This window comes from Candoia aspera, chromosome 9, assembly GCF_035149785.1.
Source record: "Candoia aspera isolate rCanAsp1 chromosome 9, rCanAsp1.hap2, whole genome shotgun sequence".
Lineage (NCBI taxonomy): Eukaryota > Metazoa > Chordata > Lepidosauria > Squamata > Boidae > Candoia > Candoia aspera.
The window spans coordinates 2,174,151-2,195,983 of record NC_086161.1 but is presented as its reverse complement, the minus strand read 5'-3'; the positions used below and the strand labels follow the sequence as shown (position 1 = coordinate 2,195,983).

The window sequence follows — 21,833 nt, the reverse complement described above, 5'->3', positions numbered from 1 at the left end:
TCATTTGAGAGTGGCACCATATTTGTGGAGCATATTTCCATCTAGGGTACGACAAGCCCCCATCTTTGAATTATTTCTAAAAAATCCAAAATGTCTAATGGCCGTCTCCCAAAGCAGTTTGATGGAAGTTGTTCTAATGTGTGATTGGTGTTCTCCAAACATGTATTAGATTTTAACCCTATTGTGTGGCTTTGATCAGTTAGCAAGAGAGTAATCTGATTTTTAAAAATGTGCCTGGTTCTGCATGATTTTTTCCACCAGCTGCTTGACAGGGAGATCTTTGGTCTTGCAAGTTGCCTAAGATATAAAAGTGTGTCAAAAATGAATCTTCATAGTGGCTATATCTGGTCTTTTCTATCTCATCTAATAGGCAATGGACAGAAAATCAGCACATCAGGGAAGGAGCGGCTAGAACTCTCTCTGTTTACCTTGCAGGAACTTTTTAGTTTATTTTTTCATTTGGGAATGTGGAAGAATATTTAACTCATAGAGACTCCTGATCTGCAATCTGTCACGGTACAGCTAAGTCCTAAGGTTGTATATAACTGGTGTTTCCAGAGTCTTCAGCTATATCACTGCAGTAGATGCTGGTGTGGCCAATCTGTGTTGCTTTCCTGGAGGAGCAAGTGTTTTTAAACAGCCTGAGCATTTACCTATGTGATATATCTATGTGATATAGAGAGCAATCCACCGGTTGTACCCTGGACAAATGGTGGTTTTCTTTGGATAGAAAACTGTTAAACATTCCTCTTTGCCCTTTCATTTCAGGGAGAGGAGAAGATTAGCTGGATTAGGAAGCTAGGGCAGAATAGACAATAAAATATGCAAAACCCCTTCTCCAGATTGGTGTAGGATGTGAGCATATGTACGGAAATCCGGGTCTTCACCCTCTTCTGTCTACCTGGGCTACTGCTCAGTCAGATCACTCCATAGTACCAGGATAAGGGAGGAATAATTGCACTGTACCTATGATCTGTACTGGCAAAACCAGGATAATTCCCAGTGCGCTCTCCCTCCCTCCCCCACCCCCATTTGTCTAGGCATTCAGCTGGTGCAGCAGATAGGGTCAGCTAAGGTAGCTGCTGCTACAGAGAGCCGGGTTGTACATCTGGATGAGGGAGGCAGTTCTTTGTCCCCCAAAGAACAAGGGACAGTGGAAAATAACCTCTGTTTCGGCTGGCTTGCTGCATTCCTGAGCAAAGACGGGGCAGGCTTGCTCAGTTCCTATCAAAGCTACATCCACCAGCCAGAGAGAGATCTCCACTGGTTGTGTTGTTAACACAACAGTCAAGCAGGTGGCAAATGCCTGATCCAATAATTGTCTGGAAGTGATCAAAAATTACAAAATGCCCCACACACGCACATACACACATATTGGCATGTTGTTTCTCAAGTTCTACAATTAATTATTAATTATATAATAAATATATGATTAATGTTGAGGAAACTCAATACTCTAGATTTTTGTCCTGACTTTTTTGCTGTGGAAACAGTGCTGCTGCTTGATTGGAGAAATTACTTCCTTGACTTGTAATTTGGAGGATATTACTTCGTTACAGTTTTCCCCAACAACTTCTAGAAAATGTGAAATCTAATTTGGGGGGAGCCCCAGCTGCGGATTTCCTAGACCCTCCTTCTAAAAAGGAAGAATAACCAGTAGTTACATTTCTCCCCTCCCCTCCCCTCCCCCTATTAATTAAATAGCTTCAATACATAAAATCTAAAATAAAAGAGAAACCAACAAAAACAACTTAAAGAGATGCTTGTACATCAGATATAATCATTACAAATAAATACACGCATACCGTATGCATTCAGCCACTTAAGTTTTGGTTACTTGGTAGAAGGCAGAGAAAGAATGAGCTGGGTTAAAGAACTGCAGCATAGCTACAGTTAAAGTTCTGTCCTTGAGTTTAGCCTTGCCGAATAATCTTAAAACAGTGCATGCCATCTTTATTAACAGGGCAGTCCTGTGCATTTACCCAGAAGTTGTCTGTGCTAGGCCCATTAGTACTCACTTCCAAGTAAGCTTGCATAGGATTGCAGTTTGAATGCATTTAGAACCAGTAAGCGTATGCATTCCTTTCAAACAGCTGCAGATTGTTTAGTTCATTTTAATAGGAATTAATATAAACCAATAATTTCCAGTGGCCTTGATTGCAACAGAAATGGGGACATTGCTCTAGTCTGCTCATTATGGGGAGGTGGGGTGGGGTGGGGTGGGGGTGGAGTAGCAGTCCAGGTAAAGAATTGACAGCTTAGGTTGATTTTTCCCCCCAGAAATGGCAAGAGCGTGTTAAAACCAGAAGAGCTGCTGTATCCTCAAAAATTGGGAGAACAGCTGATCTCATCAAAAGAATATGGTTTGAAGCTTCCCAGTTGAGCAATTAAATATGGTGTGACAATGCAATGGGCCCAGCTGAATGCAGAGAAGATTTATAAGGGAGTAATTCAGGCTGCTGGGTCCCTCCCCATCCAGGGGAGTGGCATCCAGTGTGAATAATCTCCAAAAATATTCTTTCCTGCACCCACAAGGAATCTTTTAATTCAGGGTTGGAAATTCAGATCTGTGTTTCATTCTCATTTTGCTTTAGTTCTGTAATTAAAAACCATCACTAAGGCATGATAAGGGCACACACCTTAATCTAGAACAGGGGGCAGCAGATTTTGGAAATCTCGCAGTTCCTGCCAAAATAGCAGAGGATCACAGCATTGGGCAAGATCTGCAGATTACTCAGAAGGCTTTGTCCATCTCTTATAATGCTGAAATCTCAGGCGTTCCTAAATGAGAGCTTGTCTGATTTTATGAGATTCCGTCAATATTTTATTGGGTGGGAACAGCTGGCTTCTACCTGGGGTCCAGCAGAGCCCTGCGAGCCCTGCGCTGAGGAAGCTCTGCTATACAACGAGGAGGAGAAGGGGGATCATTCCGTCTCTATCCGTACACTCTGTTGCTTGCATGGTCTTATTAGGCTGGAAGCAGGACAGCTCTCTGGGGAGGGCCTAACTTTCACGGAGGCTTGCAAGATTACACATTTTTATCCCTAACAATGGGGTGTAAAATCTCAGGGATTGGAAAATTGCTGAATTCTGATACTAGTATCTTTATTTCAAAACTTTAAGCCTGCCACCCAACCACGATTTCTGGGAAAATCACGTAAAGGACAATCTGTATAGTCCTCCAAAAGCATAATTTTATCTCGGTGTGTATAAAGTCCGTGCAGTGTCACAGATACCATTTGAAAGAAGAGTTTAGGGATGGGTGGGAGTGAGAGCAAGCTCTGTTTGCAGCATATTAATGCAGCCATGTCTATTTTCAGGACAGCGTGGCCTGCAGTGGAAGCATCCCTACCACAGTGGCAAAATTCTGAAAAAAGACACAGCTGCTTTAATGAGTTATAAAAGTTCTGCATTTGCACTCCTACACTTTAGTCCCTGTCAGCACAGCTCTTCTGTGTAAGGATGAGAGAGATACATACCTTTGCATAACAACCCAGCTGGGCAGAAATCACATCAAACTTTGCATCTTTCTATCATGAAAAAGTCACTGTTTCTTCCATGTAACCAGCAGCCTTTTCTTTCTTCATGTGTGCTAAGAGGTTGCTTTAGCACATACTTAAAAGACACTGAAGACTTTCACTTAGAATTCTCCAGGGAAGGTGATGAGTCAAAATTAGCTTCCAGTGAGAGATTAGTGGCCACTGTGTAAACAGGCAAGAATGTTGGTGATTGGTGAAAGACTGAGAATCTAGAATACACAATTCTCTACTAAAGCAAGTCTTAATCCTGCAAATGGAAAAGGAGCATAACCTGATACTTATTTGCGATATTATTTGCTTGCTTGCTTGCTTGCTTATTTATTTATACATTGCTTGCTTTCTGTTGGATTTGGTTGGGGGGAAATGACTCTGCTTAGTTTATGATTAAGTTTGTCACAGACCATGGATCTCCTAATTAGATGCAACATAGGCATTTCACTTTCCTTAGAGGAGAGACAAAGCACGTGTCCTACAGTATGTCCTCCTGTCCAGGCCTTTCACCTGAGATCTTAGTAAATTGAGATGTCAAAGGCTGAATTTAAGAACTATGCATGAGCTCTACATCTTTCTAAAGAATCACTCCAGAGCATTGATCCAGATAAATGGAAAGGTGGGGGGTCATTATGTGATACCATTTTGGTGAGGGTCGACCTATCCTTCTGTCCCTCATTGTGAGAGCTTTTAATTGGGTAAATGCCATTTGATCTGCTCTGGCAGGAGCTGCTAAAATAGGGAATGAAAGTATATCTGAAAAATAAAACAGTGGCTTGTATCATCTGTCTTGAGCAAGGGAAATCTGCTGGCTTTGTAGCAATGAATGCTTAAGAAGTATGAGCCGATTTGCCGATTCCAGATTTTGGCACTTGAGTAAAGATGTCCAGATCTCTCTCTCACGCACACACGCATGCAGTCAGAGAATGCATGCTGAATGACATGCATGATGCAGCTGGAAAGATTTCCAGAGCGAGTCTCATTGGAATGGTAGGTCTGGTTGTATCCTTTGCCATCTTTCCTCTCCCGGGGAGAGACGTGGTGTGCCATTCAATAGGCGTGGGGAGAGGTTCTTGAGAGAAGGGCTGAAGGAAAAGCAAAAGAGATGCACCCTCAGATTCAGAGTTTTAAATATGCATAAAGTCAGGAGAGGAGAATGATGTCCAAGTTGCTGTCTAGCAACACCTCCTGATGCCCCCTGGCAAATGTTGCTGGCCTTGGACTCCTGTTGTCCTGTCTTAATCATGGCCTTTGTACTGCATATTACACCCATGCAAAGAAAGCCATAAGGGTGCCAAAGGAAGTCCGTGGGCAACCAAAAGTGACAATAATACTGGATGTCCCATTATTATCTGCCATGTAATTTGCTTCACAAGCATCCTTCTGCAATATCACATTCTCTAAATTTAAATAGCCCTGCTCTTGTATGATATCCTTAGGATAAAAAGGTAAAGGCTCTCTTGAGTCATGGGATTACTGCTCCAGTGCTCTTTAGACATATAGAATGTGGGAATCCGCCCAGAGCAGCTCATTAGCATTTTATCTGGCATGGGCAAGAGAAAGTACTTCGACAGGGTCTTGTATAAAAACTTTTGAAGGTTCCTAGTGTCAATGGACTGCATACAGGAAGAGATTAGCAGCTATTGCTGTAGCCAATTCCTCTCCAGTTATATTATTAAGAGAGAGACCTGTGCAGGACCCAGTGAGGTGGGGCTGTGTGATAAACTAGAGTAGAAGCAGCCATCTGTTTTCTGGGAGCCACTTGCCTAATGGATGGCTGGTTTTTATAAATTGAATCTCTATTGAATTAACATGGGTAGCAAAGTTTGGGCTAATGCATTTGGAAGAGAGACGAGGAAGGTCCATCAAAGGGCCTTATGGGAGCTTAAATGCCTTGATCGACTCGGAGACTGTTGCCAATAGATGCGTCCAATGGGCAGTCAAGACGGGCCTTGGTTTCTGCCCATCATCAGGATGCATTGTGCAAGGTGCTCCCTGCCCTTCTAGTGGGTGTCTATCCTTCCCATTCCATCCAGACCAGGAATGAAGGTGGTGATGATCTTTTTATATGTGCCACTCCCTAAACCCCGATGGTCATCTGCATAACTATTATGTGTTAAGGAGGGTCTCTGAGGGCTTTGCAGATGTTAAAAGAGAAAAAAAAAGTCCTGGGGTTTGGGGCCCTTCCTTCCTAATAAATTAGTCTTGGAGTTACCCCATGCCATTGCATGGAGCTGATCTTTCCCAGTGCAACTTCTGAAGAGGGTAAGCAAATAATTCTTCTTGAGGCTTGAAGCACCTGGGTGGGAATCTGATTTTATAGGCAGAGACAAAAAGCTCAACTGGTGAAGGGACCAATCACATGGCACAGCCTTCCTCCATCCAACACCTTCATGATGGATTGAAGTTACTGCTTCCAGAATGTCCAGAAAGCTTGCAGTCCCAACCTAGCTGGAAGTTTTATTTTGTAGATGGTAACAGAAGAGACAGTTCGAAAGCATGCCAATGTGAGTAGATTAATAGGTACCGCTTCGGCGGGCAGGTAACAGCGTTCCATGTAGTCATGCCGGCCACATGACCACGGAAGTGTCCACGGACAAACGCTGGCTCTTCAGCTTTGAAACGGAGATGAGCACTGCCCCCTGGAGTCGGACATGACTGGACTTAATGTCAAGGGAAACCTTTACCTTCACCTTTGACAGAAGAGACATCTTTGCCTGAAAGGTAGAGTGATTCGTACTGGGCAGAATGGACCAGTTGCATGCTACCTCTGCTCACAGCCTCCCCTTTTCTTTCCCTGTTTGAACTCATCCCTGCCCTCATTGTAGATGTTTAGCTGCTGCTGCTGCTGCTGCTGCTGCTGCTGCTGCTGCTTCTTCTTCTTCTTCTTCTTCTTCTTCTTCTTCTTCTTCTTCTTCTTCTTCTTCTTCCTCTTCCTCTTCCTCTTCCTCTTCCTCTTCTTCTTCTTCTTCTTCTTCTTCTTCTTCTTCTTCTTCTCACCAAACATGAACTCTGTGGTGCATTCATGGTAGCCCTGAAAAAATCCAAACAAAGTCAGTAGTCCCACTTAGTTTTCCCCAACCTGGTGGCTTCCATATACTGTATATGGAGACTGACTGCCATGATTCCTTCCGGCATGCTAGCTGGGAATTCTGGGAGTTGATGCTCCAATACATATGAAGGACACTAAGCTGGATAAATTGAGCTAGGATCTAGAACATAACGGCGTCTTGATCTTGCCACATCTTGAATTTCTTTTTGCACTAGGGTTATTTGTCACAGGAGAAAAGCAGGTCATGATGTCAGGACCTAGATTCTTCTCCGGATAGTTGCAGATAATTGAGTGGCAGTAGCTGTTCATTTATCCTAGTTTCTCAGTTCTTTTTAACCTAGATTACTTTAATGGTTAAATGCTTGTTGATACTAACCCAGAATTCCTTTGTTGTACCAGTTGCCATTTAGCCAGGAGCAACTGCACTGTCTTCCATGCTGTGGTCATGGGCCAGAGTTCCACAGGGGTACCCCCTGGTTGCTGGCTGGGGCTGATCTTACTACAGGATGCCTTTGTCCTTTCCCTGTTGAACAGCGTGTTTCAAACCAGACACGGATGCTTCTGTGGTGGGCCAGTGGTGCTGTCAGCAATGACAAACTTATAGCTGTAGATCAGGGTTTCTCAACCTTGGCAACTTTAAGACGTGTGGACTTCCACTCCCAGAATTCCCCAACCAGCACTGAGTTTGAAGTCCACACATCTTAAAGTTGCCAAGGACGAGAAACACTGGTGTAGATGGACAATCATAATGACTTTCTGGGAGACAGTAAATCAGAAAATGCTGAACGTTTTTAACCTTGGGTCTTTCTGTTTATTTTAGGAGGAACATCCACTGGTTTACAGCAAAATATTTTAACTGTTTTTCCCCTTGGAGTGAGGCTGTTTGCTATCACTTTTCTGTGGGACCCAGGAAATGCATGATTATCTGGTGCAGAGCCCAGTAAAGAAGTTGCTGGTAAATGATCCCCTTTATGGGATCTGTTCCAGTTTTTAAGTTCTCTGTGTAGAGGCAGACAGGCACTTGAAACAAGTGGGTCTGCGGTCTGGCAATCTCAAAAAGCAGCCAGCCAGTTCTGTAGCGCTGGGCCGCTAAAGGGTTGAACAGATTAAGCATTTGCAACAATAGAGGCTGGAAAAAAATGTTTTGGCTGTGCTGGACCAAGCAGTTCTTCTTCATCTATTAAGGTGACTGTTTTCTATCCAACGAATGGCTGCAATTTAGAAATTGTGCACGGTGGGTCAGGCCTCTTGAAATCTTTCTTGGACCTGGACTTGTTAGGGCAGGAAGCTCCAGCAACGTACCCACAGATGGGAGCCAGGATCCAGTTATGTCTTCTCTAATGGCTCATTGCTTCTCATGAAAGGCCACGGTGCTTTCAGGTGCCAGGGACTGGGAGAGGTTGTGAATGCCACTGTGGGCGAGGAGGCCTTTATCGTACACAGCGGAAACAGCCTCAACTAGCTGCACGCAGAGGCAGGCATGTTCAGTGGGGGCCTTTTCAAGAACAGCCTGACATGGAACAGAGCTGAGCCGTGCCTTCTTTGTGAGGTGTTTTCCGTGGCAACCTTAAGCTTGAATCTGTATATAAGCTTAGGGGTGATTTATCCTTCACCCAACAAGAAGCAAGGATGGGGTCAGAAGATAAGTGACTGTCCGCAAGCTGCCCTTTGTGGAGCTGCTGGTCAAGATCCATACCTAAGACTGTGTGGTGCTAGTGAGATACAGCAATATATTCCCAAGGTGCTTCTTGGGCATGTCTCTCCAGAAGGATCCTGCAGGCAGCAAAGCAAAGTGGAGAAGAGATTCCACAGTCATCCACCAGTGGATACTGGTGGAATTAGGGCTGGGCTGTGGACAGGAAATCTCACTCAAAAGCACCCTGCTTGCCATCTGGAACAATTTCACCCACAGCAGTTTCAAAATGGTCTCTCCAACTGTCCTTAAGTGCTACAGAGAAGATGGGGAGCTGGCCAGGGTCTGCCCCTCCTGTGTTGCTTCTAGCTTTGGGGTTGAGGGATTGGGGGCGGGGGGGAACCCTGCTCTGCAAACTAGCCATTTGCAAGTCTCTGGTGCATTGCCAAGGTTTTGCTGCTACCCCCGTGAGAAGGCTGAGGAGAAATCAATATTAAAGGTGGTATCTTTGCCACTTGTGGTAGCGCTCCGGTCTGCCTTTTGGATTTGAAAAGATGCTAGTGACCATTAGCTGCTGCCTTCCTGAAACAGTTGCATGGAATTGTTACCTTTTGAAGTGGCAGAGTCATAAAATAACAAGAGAGATGGATGGCAAGATCTCTCAGGGTGACTAAGCATGGGCCATTGTCTTGGAATCATTTCTGAATCTGTTCCATTCTGCACTTCACAGCACCCAACACTCAGTGAAAATGCAGCATGTAGGATCTTGCCCCTCGTAGCCAAAAAGACACCCATGGAGCTGGCCCTGCACCACATGCAAAAAAGGGAGGAGAAGGACGAATGCGCCCAAGGTTCTTTGGTCCTGGGCTGTTTAGGTCTTTGCTGCACTAAATCTAATAAACCTTTCAGTGGTATTATTATGTTCAGTCCTGTTGTTCTGGCTGGGAGTGAATTATGCTAAAATAAAATGGATGAGCAAGATGAGATTACACAGAAATAAAACAGAGTCAAAGAGGAGCTGGCACATTATTGGGAGAGGGAAGGAAAGTCACTCGCCTCCAGTGAAGCCATATGAGTGGAAAGAGTCAGAAAGGAAAGGATAGCATGGAATGGGAGCACACTTTAATTCTTATAGGCAAATCCCAAAAATGGGATCAAGGAGGGAAGGCAGAGGAGCAGCGAACCCCCAGTGTCCCAGGAGAAATCCCGCAGCCTTTCCTGTACCTCAGGATGAAATTTCCCGGTTGGCAGCTGGCTTAATGCACAGGGAAGGAAGGAAGTTATGGTTCGCTCTAACCTCTGGGGTGTGCAGTCAAGAATCTGTGAATCCATTCCCTGTGTTGTGCTTCCCCTTTCACATTTGAGCAGCCAAGACGTGCCCATATCAAGCTTGGATTAAGCAAAAAGCATCTGAAATGAGGAGCCAATTGGAAGGGAATGCCTGATGCTGGCGATGATGTTACTATCGCCGATACTGAGCCCATGAATTGAGAAGAGTACACAGTAGCTGCTTTTACACAATACTGCAGAAATGCAGTGCAGAACTGTTGCTTCTCCTAATTTCTGTAACAAGAAGTATCCCAACTTCAAGCTGCGGACATGGTCAGATCCATGCAAATGCTCTTGCCCAAAATAACGGAACATGCAGCATCTGAAAGTCTTCACTCTGGACGATGCTAACAGTATTATCAAAGCCCAGAGTCCCAGACCTAACAGTCTTCCACAGACCTGAGGTTCAGTTTTGCAGTTAGTATTAGATGACACCCTTCCTTTTTTGGTGAACAAGAACATCATAATCTCATAGCGCTTCTTTCTATTTCTCAGTCTCTCTTCAGGTGAACATTGCTCCAAATAAAGTGGAGGTGCCTGTCGGAGAATCCAAATTTTTCTTATGTCAAGGTGAGTAACAGCTTCCCAACCTAATCATTCCTGGCCTGGTGGGATAGAACATTCTAGGCATGTCATCATGTGGAGTCCTGGAAAGCGGAGTCTCTTGTCCTGCTACCCTGTCTGCAAGTCCAGATGTGCCTTCCCTGCACGGGCTGTTTGTCCTGTCCCATAACTAAAAAGGAACCAAATGGCCAGAAGAGAAAGGTGGGACTAGAACTTTTTAAAGATCAGTCATGAGAGTGCCAAGAGAAACCTGTGCTGCTTTCAAATTGCTATAAAGAACATAGCATTGCCCCAACGAATCCTAGTTCCGTACATTTGCCTGTAGAACTCCCAAGATTTCACTCTGGGAAAATGTTTTCTTTGATGACTTCCAAACGTGTCGACAATTGAAGGAATCATCTGGAGAACACCATCAAATTGTGGAGTGCTGCTTTAGGGTGTTAACAGTCAGCTGCTCCCTGGAGTCATATGTTGGTCATTGATTCTTACCTTTGTAAGCCTGTTTATTCCCATCCATCTGTATGTTTTCATTCCTCACTCTGAATTCAACAAGTGTTGGAAAAACAACAACAACTGAGAAGACATTTTCTGAGTTGAACCTTGCTCTCATTCTACCAATTTTGTGTGAAGACTACAGGCACAAAGATGCTATAACCTTTTCCAGAAGAATTATAGAACTGCACAGTTCAATCAGTTGTTGAACCTATGGGAGGAATCCTATGCAGTCTTTCCTGGAAGTAAGCCCACTGAATAGAGCTATACCTTCTTCTCATGCCATAGCTGAGTTAACTGTCAGATAAAAGAGGGCTGAGTCTGGGGCAGAAATGTAACCTGAGAAAACATCTCAGACAAGACCCTCCCTGGTTCTCATGAAAATAAAGGGAGGTGGGGGGAAGTCCAGAGTCCACTGGAGTTGGGCAGCCAATAAGTCTAAATAAATAAATGTGCATTCAGACTTGCAAGATTCTGTTACTATATCTTTACAATGAAAGTAGTATTGGCCTACATGACTTCGGTGTGGTCTGGTCTGGTCTACTACACCTTGACAGGCTGTCAGTATCATGCATACACATCCCCAGCAGATACCCATGCTTATGCTTGAATTTCTTCCTTGGTTTCAGTAACTGGTGATGCCAAATCCAAAGAAATCTTTTGGTTTGCCCCCAACGGTGAGAAGCTGACGACAAACCAGCAGCACATTTCTGTGGTCCGCTCAGAAGATTCTTCCACTCTCACCATCTATAATGCTAACATTGATGACGCTGGCATCTATAAATGCGTGGTCTCCAGCGAGGAAGGGGAGGAAGAAGCCACTCTCAATGTGAAGATCTTTCGTAAGTGGTTGGGCTGGAGAAGGAAGGATAGGGGTAGGAAATGAGAGAACACCTGTTTCCCCTCTGTGAGGAATTCTGCCCCATAGAACACCACAAGAAGAGATGCAAAGGAGCTTCCGTGGGGGGTATGTAAATTCTGCCTCCTCCCAACAGAGTTATTTCTGAAATTGGTAGCTGACTTAGATAAGGAAGTCCAGCCCTCCCTTCGGAGATGTGCATTTTCAATTAATCAAGTTTTGATTAAGGTTAATGAGCTGTAGTTTTGTGTACTTCTTTCAGCTTTATGTGAGGTATTTGACAAGCCAGAACTTCCGGGACAGGGGGAAGTGATAAGGTATTGTGCATCCATTAGCAGAGGGTTCCTCAATCTTGGCAACTCTAAGCCGTGCAGACTTCAACTCCCAGAATTCCCCAGGCAGCTTAGAGTTGCCAAGGTTGCAGAACCCTGCATTAGCAGCCTAGTGGTCCAGTTATTTGCCCCAGTAGCTATTTGCTCTCTTGCAAGGCATCTGGCCGCTGCTTCAGCTGAAAAGGGCAGAGCCTCTCCCCATCTGCCTAGCATGGCTGCTGCATGAACTCTGACAGGCTCAGGATTTATTTTTGCCTTTGCCCTACATCTGCTTTCCAGAGAAGTTGACCTTCAAAAACGCCCCCAGCCCACAGGAGTTCAAAGAAGGAGAAGATGCAGTTATTGTCTGTGATATTGTCTCCTCACTGCCTCCCACTATTATGTGGAAGCACATGGGCAGGGACGTTGTCCTCAAAAAAGATGGTAAGTATGCGTGTGTGTGTGTGTGTGCACGCATGTGTTTTGAGGGTGGGGGAAGACCTACAGATAACTTTACTGTAATGCCCTAGCTTAGTTTGGGGGAGGAAAGCACCAGAATGGGTAAAGACTGAAGCTGCCAGCTGTAATTACTCATGAGTCAGGCTTAAACTGTGATACAAACTATAGGCTGTGCTCAGTAACTGGCTGGTTTGATTGGACTTGCTCTGTCCAGGAAGCTGCTTTCCTTTGTAACGAAAGGGGTGCGTGTGTTACATTATGAAGCTTGCCCAAGATGAAGAATTGGGAGCTGGCTCCCAAGAGCCAAGCAGTGTCTGTCAACTTTTCTGTTCCATTCCTTCCAGTGAGGTTTGTTGTGTTGAGCAATAATTACCTGCAGATCAGAGGGATAAAGAAAACAGACGAGGGCATGTATCGCTGTGAAGGGAGGATCTTGGCCCGCGGAGAGGTTGACTTCAGAGATATCCGAATCATCGTGAATGGTGAGGAACTTGCACGAGAAGGAATGCGAGCTTTGGCCACTGTACCCGGTATTGTCCATTCCTTTCAGGTCTCTGAAGTCCAGTGTCCTCCAGATGGCTGAGGCTACAACTCCCACAGTCCCAAGCCAGCATGTCTCTGCTTGCCTGTGATAATACATTTGGAGAGCATCAGGTTGGGGAGGAGGGCTGATTGCTAGCTGACAAGTAATTTCTTTCGGTTCACTAATTAGAATTTGAACGCAAAGCTTATTTGGCAGCGTTGAAATGAAATAATAGAAAGAGAGGAAATTTATTTTTGATTTTACCCCTTCTGAGTTGTGGACAAACCCGAAGATAGGTTATCTACTTCAGCAGCTGTCCTCCCATGATCATTAATTCCGGGGCAGCTAGAAGAAATTGTTGTGAACAGTCCTCATCTGCAACGTCTTCCTTGGGACTGGTTGGCCTGCTTTTTTGCACTGCGGTGACCTGCAAAGGGTTTGCAAACTCACTGGGTATCTTTTGTGAAAGACACAAAAAGAGTTTGCAAGCTGTTCACAGGTTGTTATTGTATGAAAAGCGGTCATGTTCCTCAAGTCCCTGGCCACCATTGTAGGAAGGGACCAATTGCGTGTCTGTGTCTTCTGCTTCTGTGAGCTGAGAAACTACCATCCTGAACGTTTAAATATTTAAGTTACTCAACCTCTTAACTGCTGCCATGCCAAATACACACCTGGATTGATGCTCCGTAACCAAGAGTGAAGCCGTAAATGTGTGAATGTGTAGCTTTAGGACTCCGACAGCCAATCGCACAACCCTGAGCTATTAAAATGGGCATCGTTTGCAGGGAAAGCGTTTTGAACTCTAAAAGTTTTATTTCTGCTGTTGTGTTCTTCATTAATTATGACTTTAAGCTGTCAAATGCGGAAAGTCCAATATAACGCTAACAAACATTAAAGTAGCAGATGGTTCTTTGGACGTGTTTCCGGCTTTGTGTGTGTTTTTATTTCAGCAAGTAGAAATATGGCTGATTCAGAAGGTGGAGCTAGTGGAAAGAGATGTTACCCACAAAGTCTAGGGTAGTCGGCCTATTGGAATCGGGCTACCTTCTAGTAACTGAGCAAAGAAAAAAGCCAAGAAATAAGAGTAGAAGAGATGCACAAAATTAGCTCACTTAACTGTTCCCCCTCTTCTGCCACTGAAGGAATGCGTGCCTCATTTCACTTTCCTCTTTTCTTTCAGTGCCTCCCACTGTTCGCTCTCGGCAGGGCACAGTCAATGCCACTGCAAATCTCAGCCAGTCCGTCAAACTGGTGTGTGATGCTGATGGCTTCCCAGAGCCAATCATCAGCTGGACCAAGTAAGATTGTTTGTGTGCTGCGGGGAGGGGATTGTTGCTCGTTACCGTGGTATTAGTGGGTCTTAGCACTACAGAGGACCAGGGGATCCCAGGGCTTATAACACTGTGCCTTGACCAAAATTAACTTGCACCAAAAATCTGAGGAACAGGCTGTTTTTCTTATAGTAGCTTCGTTTTAATTGTAAGCCTTCCAGAGTCATTAGGAGTCAGGCAGCTTCTAAATTGTATACACAGACAGACAAATTTCCCCGTGCCAGACTCCTGGGTAACATCCATTTCTGCCCATGTGCTTCCTCTCCTGCAGGGATGGGGAATCGATAGAACGAGGGGAGGATGATGAAAAGTACGGCTTCAGTTATGATGGCTCTGAGCTGACCATCCTCAGGGTGGAGAAGAACGACGAGGCGGAGTACGTGTGCATTGCCGAGAATAAAGCTGGAGAACACGACGCCACCGTACACCTCAAAGTCTTCGGTAAGTGGTTCTGAGAGAGAGCTTTCAGCCTCCCTTTTTGCTTTCTTCATTGCTCAAAGTCAGGCCCCCAGGACTTGATTATCCACTAGCAAGTCAAGGGTAGAACTGAATTTGAATATTTTCAGGTAGGTTCCCCAACACGTGTCCACATCTTTTTAAAGTTTCTAGTCCTTAGGGCTACAACGAAAGCTCTGAAAGGCTAAGGCAGGGTTTCTTAACCAGAGTTCTGTGGCACCCTTGGGTTCCACGAGAGGTCACTTGGGGTTCCCTGGGAGATCGCAATTTATTTAAAAAAATATTTCAAATTTGAGCCACCACATTAAAGAGGTAAGTTTCATTCTTTATTTTTAGTTTAAGAACACTATTAATGCATATATACAGGCCTAATGAATATAATGATCTTGTAACTTCTAGCCTATATTTGAGCCTGAGTGTGCAAGGGTTCCCTGAGGGTCAGAAAGCTGAGAAAGGCTGGCCTGTGGACTGTGCCTGGTGAATTCCCCAATGCTGCGTAGCTTTATTGCTGTTTTCTGACACAGATGACAAAAATGTTTATTTGTTTATTTAGTTTGTATCCTGCATTTAATTTTGATCCATTCAAATATGCAGAATGTGTCAACTTGTACATTCACTTTATGTATTATTGGATCATATGGCACTTATAATAATTTGAATAAGATTAATTAATAATAATCTAAGAAAAACACTTATCTTCTCATCTAGCCATGATGTGAAAAGGTAATCCAAGGATATGAACCATCTAGGCTTATGAAGGGTGGAAAAAGAACTCAAATTAGCATAAATAAGCATGTTTATGCCTCACTGATTCCAGTGAGAGAATTTAGAGCACCCCCCCATGCCTTTCAGCCCTGGAGAAGAAGTACTCTGACATTACTTCCAGATTTGGCTGGATTGTGCCAGTCAGTTGCCTCTTAACTCCTGCACTGCTGTTGCTATGGCAAAGCTAAACCATTCTTGAGAGTTGGATACCATGTACAGGGTGACAGTTAGGTTTGCATAACACTTAGACCATCTTTCCTTCAAGAAATTCTTGTAGGCAGCCCTCTTAGAAATCAGGGACTCCTTCCTTGACAATGAGCTACCGGGCGATGGGGCCTGCCATCTCCAACTGCCAAATCAACTGGGATGCGTCTCTTTTTGTACCCTTCCTTAGCAAAACCTCAAATCACCTTTGTGGAGAACAAAACTGCAATGGAGCTGGAAGACCAGATTATTCTCACCTGCGAGGCCTCTGGGGATCCCATCCCCTCCATCACTTGGAGGACCTCTTCCCGAAACATCAGCAGTGAAGAGAAGGTACGGCTTTCCCTTAGACCTGCCAATTCACCCCCCAGGCAGTAGAAACCAAGGATGGTGGGGAGATGGGCCAGGGCTCTGGATTCTCCTAGTTCCGCAGTTTTGCACGCCGAAACCAAAGCTCTGTGGGTTAGGCATAGATAATTGTAATTTGCATTCAGGCAATATCAAAAGTAGCTTTTGATCATCCTGGAAAGCACCCAGTTACCCCGTTGAGGGAAGCTCACCGGGACTGCTGCAATGGAATCTGACCAGCAGGGACAGCACCCTCCCCAGCCTAGAAATTGGGCTGGAAATGCCTGGCAGGATCCAGACCCAGAGCCGTGGAACCTTCACCAGCCTGATGCCTTGCAGATGTTTTTAAAGCAATTTGAAAGTTAACAATCAGGAGGAGGAGTTAGTGGTTTGGGAAGGCCAATATTTGTTAAGAAGGCACTTACAAAAGAGGTCTCTCCTGCAAGGGAAGGGCTTGCACAGGAAAATGGCTACCTCAGAGAAGCCCACCTCTGCCGTGCTGTGAAGTGGCAGGCCACAAGACCCAGCACAGACAACAGGACTTCTTCTAGACATTGTGTGTCTGGGGGAGTGTTTGGAAAAATGGGAGTCAAGTTGAGCATACTGTAGAGAGTAGCAGGGCTGGCACACACTTAGAAGGCCTTGGGTTGAGAAAGGCTGCTCTCAGCATTACTAACAGGGCCCAAATCTAACCTCAAGAAGCGGGAAAGTGACATCACATGTCTCATGATGTCATTGCGCAAGTGACCCATGTGATGTCATGATGGTTTTTCATCCTAGAAGATCAGAGTGACAAACTCATGATGTGCCCTCCTTATTTTTCATAGCCCTTTTGATCTTGCTTTGAAATTAGCGTTTCAAAATGGACTAACGCCAGTCTCCTAACCAAATTAATCAACCATCAATGTCTTTGAAGAGTGGGTTGAAGGTGCGCCACCAAGAAATGACCAAGGGCCTTGTGACAGGCCAGGGATGATCTGGCGTGCTGGGGCAATCGCCTCGATAGAGAGACATTTCCAATCTTTGACGCTCTGGCTCCAGTGTGCACTGTCATTCCAGCAGCTATTGCCAAATGTATAAGTTGCCTTGGGGAGGAGAGGGGGTGAGGGGCAAAGGATAGGAAGGATCCTGGAAAGCTTCTGTGGAGCAAAATTAGCTTGCCTACAGTTCTTTTTCCCTTTTCTCTTGATCGCCTGCATTTGTACTCTTGCGCTGCACATAATTCTAGGCACAAAAGCCATGGCTGCCTCTGTGTTTGCTTGTTACCTGTCATTGCTCACCTCTGGAAATTGTTTTTGTTCTTACTGGCAAAAATAATTAGCAGTTTGGAAAGAAAAACCAAGCCCGCAAACAGGATTGGTGCTTTGTCTCTGGCCGTTGAGGTCCTGTGGGGAAGGCAAGTATTTGCAGAACAGGAGAGTGGAGAACTGAAGTCCTGTGGCTACAAGATCCAACAATACTGTACTAATGCTAATATTAAAAAGGGGAGGAATTGAGATAGGAACTCAAAAACTAATAGCGTCACAGAATACTGAGAAAGTGCTCTCTCTTCCTGAGGGCTTCCTACAGATCAGGGTGGTTCCTTGGCCTGATAGACCAACAGGCTCTTTTTTTGCATTTCTAGGTATATATTATTTTGCTTTATCATTGATCTAAGAAAGATCATTATGGAGTTACAGTTTTCTGCTTTGTCAATGATCTTCTTATTTGCATGCTATCATCCCCCTGATGAAATGGCCTATAGGGCGGGATATTGCTTTTCAGACCTAGAATAGCAGGCAATTTTCAGCTCCTGGAGTTGTACTCAGAACAAGAGATCCAGGAAAGCAAGATATTTTGTACTTGTAAAAGGAACCAAGGTGTGACCGTTTGAAAAAGCTCTTTGGTACCCAGATGCATCTCACTCTTTTGAACTATACCGTGACAATCACGGCACACAGGGTGAAAGATATTGGAGGACGGAATTACAACCAGTGGCATGTGAATGCGAACAGCTGAAGGTCATTTTTTGGCAAGGCTCATTCTTAGATCTAGTTTTTAGAAATCACAAGGAGAAATAAATGGGACCATAGCTCAGTAGTAGAAATTGCATGTTGAATCCCTTCGATTCAAGTTGGGATTAGGAAAGTTTCACACCTGACCACCCAGACGACCACGTTGCCAGAGTGTAGAGTTCGGCCTTACCTGCCCTTGCAGGATAGGTGCATGGATGTGATAGTCCAGCATCAGTTCAGGGAAGGCTGGTGTAGACCCAAACTAGGTAGCCCTGGCTTAATGGAAGGTGGTCACATAGTCTTTCAGCACTAGTGACATGGGAAAGGAAGGCACATTTCATACACAGAGTAGTACAAAGTAGTATGTAAGTTCAACATGGGCATTTTCCCATGAAAATACTACCTTTTTGTAGAGGACGCTTCAAGGAGTGGCTGTAAAACTGCTAACTATTTTTGAAACATTCACCTCTATGGTTGGACAATCTGTGCTGAAGAACTGTGAAAGTTCCTTTTCTTTAGGACAACTTCTTATATAGAACCAGTGGGCTGGAAGGCTTGTTTGATGCATGCTGTTCAGAACTGCAGCTGTTGTTTTGTTTTCAGAAATGTGGCCTCTGCATTTTATTCTGGTTTTCTTATTCTTTGTATATTGCCAACTATCTTCTGTGCATTTATCAGCTGTCTGTGCTATAGTTCCCTTGTTAATGCAAACCCGAGACCTGTGTTCCAAAGGCAGCAGAATGATAATGAATGAGCCTTTGGGGTTATCAATACTCAAAACAAATACCAGCAATTATGAATGGCTCTTTAAAAAGAAAAGAAAGAAGAGGGAAGCAATTTGTTACAGACTTCCTCAATTTAGTGTCTTCCAGATGTTTTGGTCCTATCTGGATGGCAGAGGATAGGGAAGTTTGGTTTATCACACTATGTAAAATAATCGCCTTCGTTTCTCAGTGACTTTTTTTTTTTAAATTTCTTGTTACATTCTATCCCATCTTTTCTCTTGAGGGCCAAAGTCAGCATTCATGGGAAGGGGGGAATCTCCCTTAATTTTATCCTTGCAGTAATAATCCTGTAAGATAAATAGGGCTGGGGGAAAAAAATGACCGGCCCAATGTCACCCGATGAACTCGGTGCTCAGATAGGGACTTGAACCCAGGTCTTCCTTAACCAGCTACTTTTACTAACACGGTGCCCTGGAAATGTAATTACCAGTCGATGAAGTTTAACACCAGCAGCAGATTTTCCCCACCTTTGCTTGATGCTAACATTTTTCTCTGACCTCTCTTGGCTTGGCACAAGGCACTGAGTTTAAAAGATCACTTCATCTGAGAGCACGTGGCAGATCGTTTTCATGAAACTTCTGGCAGTAATCCCCCTGCTTTCCTCCCAAACACCAGACCCCTGCATATATTGAAGGCAACAGTCAGACCACATGAACAGCATGCTTTAGCAGGACCAAGCCAAACAATCCTCACTTTAAGCAATTTCTGTCCAGATGGAATTGAAAATCTTAGGTTTCCAGAATGGCCATCCCTTATTTTGAGGTGTGTTGATCTAAAATTAAAGGTTCGGGAATTGAGCAGAGGTGGCTAACCACATCTTCTAGAGTGCCAGAGCTTTGATTGTGCTGCTTGGGGTAGCAATCCATTGCTGAACGTTGCTGCCTCCACTGTGGGTGGAAAACCAGTGGATGTCGTATGATTATTCTTTTAATAAAATTCTCCAAAGTCACATTACCTCTGTCATACAGGTGTCATGTTATAAAAAGAGCCTATAAACTTGGGGAAAACATTGATAGTAGAAGTGAGCATAATTCTCCTTCCCCGAAGATCTTTGGGGAAGATTCTGCTATGTAACTGCATTGTTACTTACGTTTTACCACTCAAATTTGCCAGGGTTATTTGTAAAGTAAGACATAGTTTCAAGGCACTTTTTGTGTTGAACTCTCATCTGATTGGCAGTGCCTTCATCAAAAAAAATGCATACCTTTTTTAATATGATCTTCAAAAATCCAGCTCATCTTTTTTCTCAGAACTGCCAGGATTCTGTGAGAGTTATCTACATACATAGAGTTTAAAAAATAAATGGCAGGCATGTAAACCATGTTTTTATATATTAGCAGTGCTTCCTATGTAGTATCTTCTGAAAATTAGGGTCAGCATTGTGAAGACTGAGAGATGGTTTATCTCAAGGAGCTCCTTGAGCCCAAAACTCTGCTTCATGGCTAATGCTTCAAGCAGCTCCTCATTTTCAGGAAGATGATGGCTTTTTCCCCATGGTTTTGTTCCCTCTGTTGTATTTGGGAGACGCATCTGACAGGGCTGAGCACAGATGGCCCTTGGGATGGATTTCGTTTCAGTTTTGTGTTGTTAAAATAATGTAGCCTGAAGGCCTTTTCCTCAGATGATGGAACTGAACTGTAACATCGAGATGTCCATCCACATCTAATTGAATTGAAATTCCTATGTGACTCTCTAGAGCGGCTGTTACTTGAAGTATGGGCTGGATTCATCTCTGGTGATGAGAGGGGAGTTTCCCACCCTTCTCAGCAGCCTCTAAATCAAAGTTAGGACACAATTTTTTGTTCGTTAGGGAAGCTGGTGCTGTGGATGTGGCATGTGAGATAGCAGTCATTGTTCCCACTCTTGGCATTGACCACTCTGCGGAAGCCTTGGGTAGCCATGCCATCGTGGTCCTCCTCTCCCTCAAGCATCCCATTTGTCTCTTGAGTGTCTGGTTTTGTGTCATGCTTGCTGACTGTGGACTCTGTTAACTGCAGCAGATCAAGTTGGGAAAGCAACAGGTTGAAGGACAATCTGAATGCTTGGCAAAATATAAACACCAGCATCTGTTACCCTCCAGTGGCTTTATAGCGTTTGATCAGTTGGTTTCTGCATTTTTCAAAAGAACTGATGGATATTAGGGAATGGAGGTAGCTTTTTGTGCCATTCCTCTCACATCCTGCTCTACTGAAACTTGATTTTGCATGTGCACAGAATGAAGGTCATGCATAAACCGTTGTAACTGAAATGGGGGTGAGGGGGTGGGCTGGGGGGAAGGACAGAATAACATATGTAAAAAATTTATTATTCTTTGTGTGTGTGTATGTGTGTGTGTGTGTGTGTGTGTTTTATTTATCTATTCTTTCCAGGCTTCATGGACCAGGCCCGAGAAACAAGAGGTATTAGATTACCAGACAAATAGTTCATTTTATCTAGCTTTACATATCTGTAATTTGTAAATATTTAACAGTTGCAAAATAACCAATTTATTGTAGAAATAACAAAACAAACTAAAGCTAGTGTTAATAATGTAGCTTCACTGATGCAGATTATATAAATCATATCAGCTGGAAAAAAATCAACCTGGTAGCTAGAAGCTGCATTCTATCCTAGTGGATGTTGGAATGAGCAAGCATCGTCTCTTAAACTGGGCCAGACCTTGGCTAGCCCTCTCTTGCTCCTTGGGGCTTTGGTGGATTTCCATGACATGAGCAGCATCTGATTCCAAGCCAGACTTCTTAAAATATGTGAGACACCCGCGTTCACTGGGACCGGAGCTCTTCCTCCCCATCCACCGCCCCTCCTGCCTAAAGCTGTATGTTTGCTCATTTCTGTCCAGTTAGACACATTCTACTCTCCTTCAATGTCTGCATCGCATTCCATCCCAGAAGCAAAGCAGCGGCCCGTCTCCCGGTTGCACCCATCTCAGAGAAGGGCCCTGAAGACCAGAGTTTCTGGCTTCTTGCCTGGATTTCTTGTGCATATTTGATGGACCACCAAATGGTCTTCAATGTAACTGAAAAGAACCAACTGTGCGCCTTGGTTGTCCATCAAATTGGGATGTGGTGAGCGTAGCCACGGCTTTGGGGACTCTGGATTTCCAGTTCAGGGGTTTTGTCCCAAGATTCCGTTAACTGGGATTGTTTAGAGAGTGAACAGATCCTGCACAAAGGCAGATGTGAGCGAGGTAGTGATCTT

The 21,833-nt window shown here is 44.3% G+C and overlaps 1 protein-coding gene across 3 annotated transcripts in view; it reads left to right on the top strand.

The window, feature by feature from the left end:
• NCAM1 (neural cell adhesion molecule 1) overlaps positions 1-21,833 on the top strand; it is a 176,531-nt gene that overhangs the window by 113,610 nt on the left and 41,088 nt on the right. For 2 of the 3 annotated variants that reach the window (XM_063311500.1, XM_063311498.1), the window contains exons 2-9: positions 10,040-10,114; positions 11,230-11,442; positions 12,071-12,214; positions 12,574-12,711; positions 13,933-14,050; positions 14,355-14,524; positions 15,699-15,841; positions 21,005-21,034. In XM_063311500.1, the coding sequence (XP_063167570.1) occupies positions 10,040-10,114; positions 11,230-11,442; positions 12,071-12,214; positions 12,574-12,711; positions 13,933-14,050; positions 14,355-14,524; positions 15,699-15,841; positions 21,005-21,034 (1,031 nt within the window). The remainder of the gene's footprint in view (positions 1-10,039; positions 10,115-11,229; positions 11,443-12,070; positions 12,215-12,573; positions 12,712-13,932; positions 14,051-14,354; positions 14,525-15,698; positions 15,842-21,004; positions 21,035-21,833) is intronic. The other variant, XM_063311499.1, reaches the window with a different exon arrangement.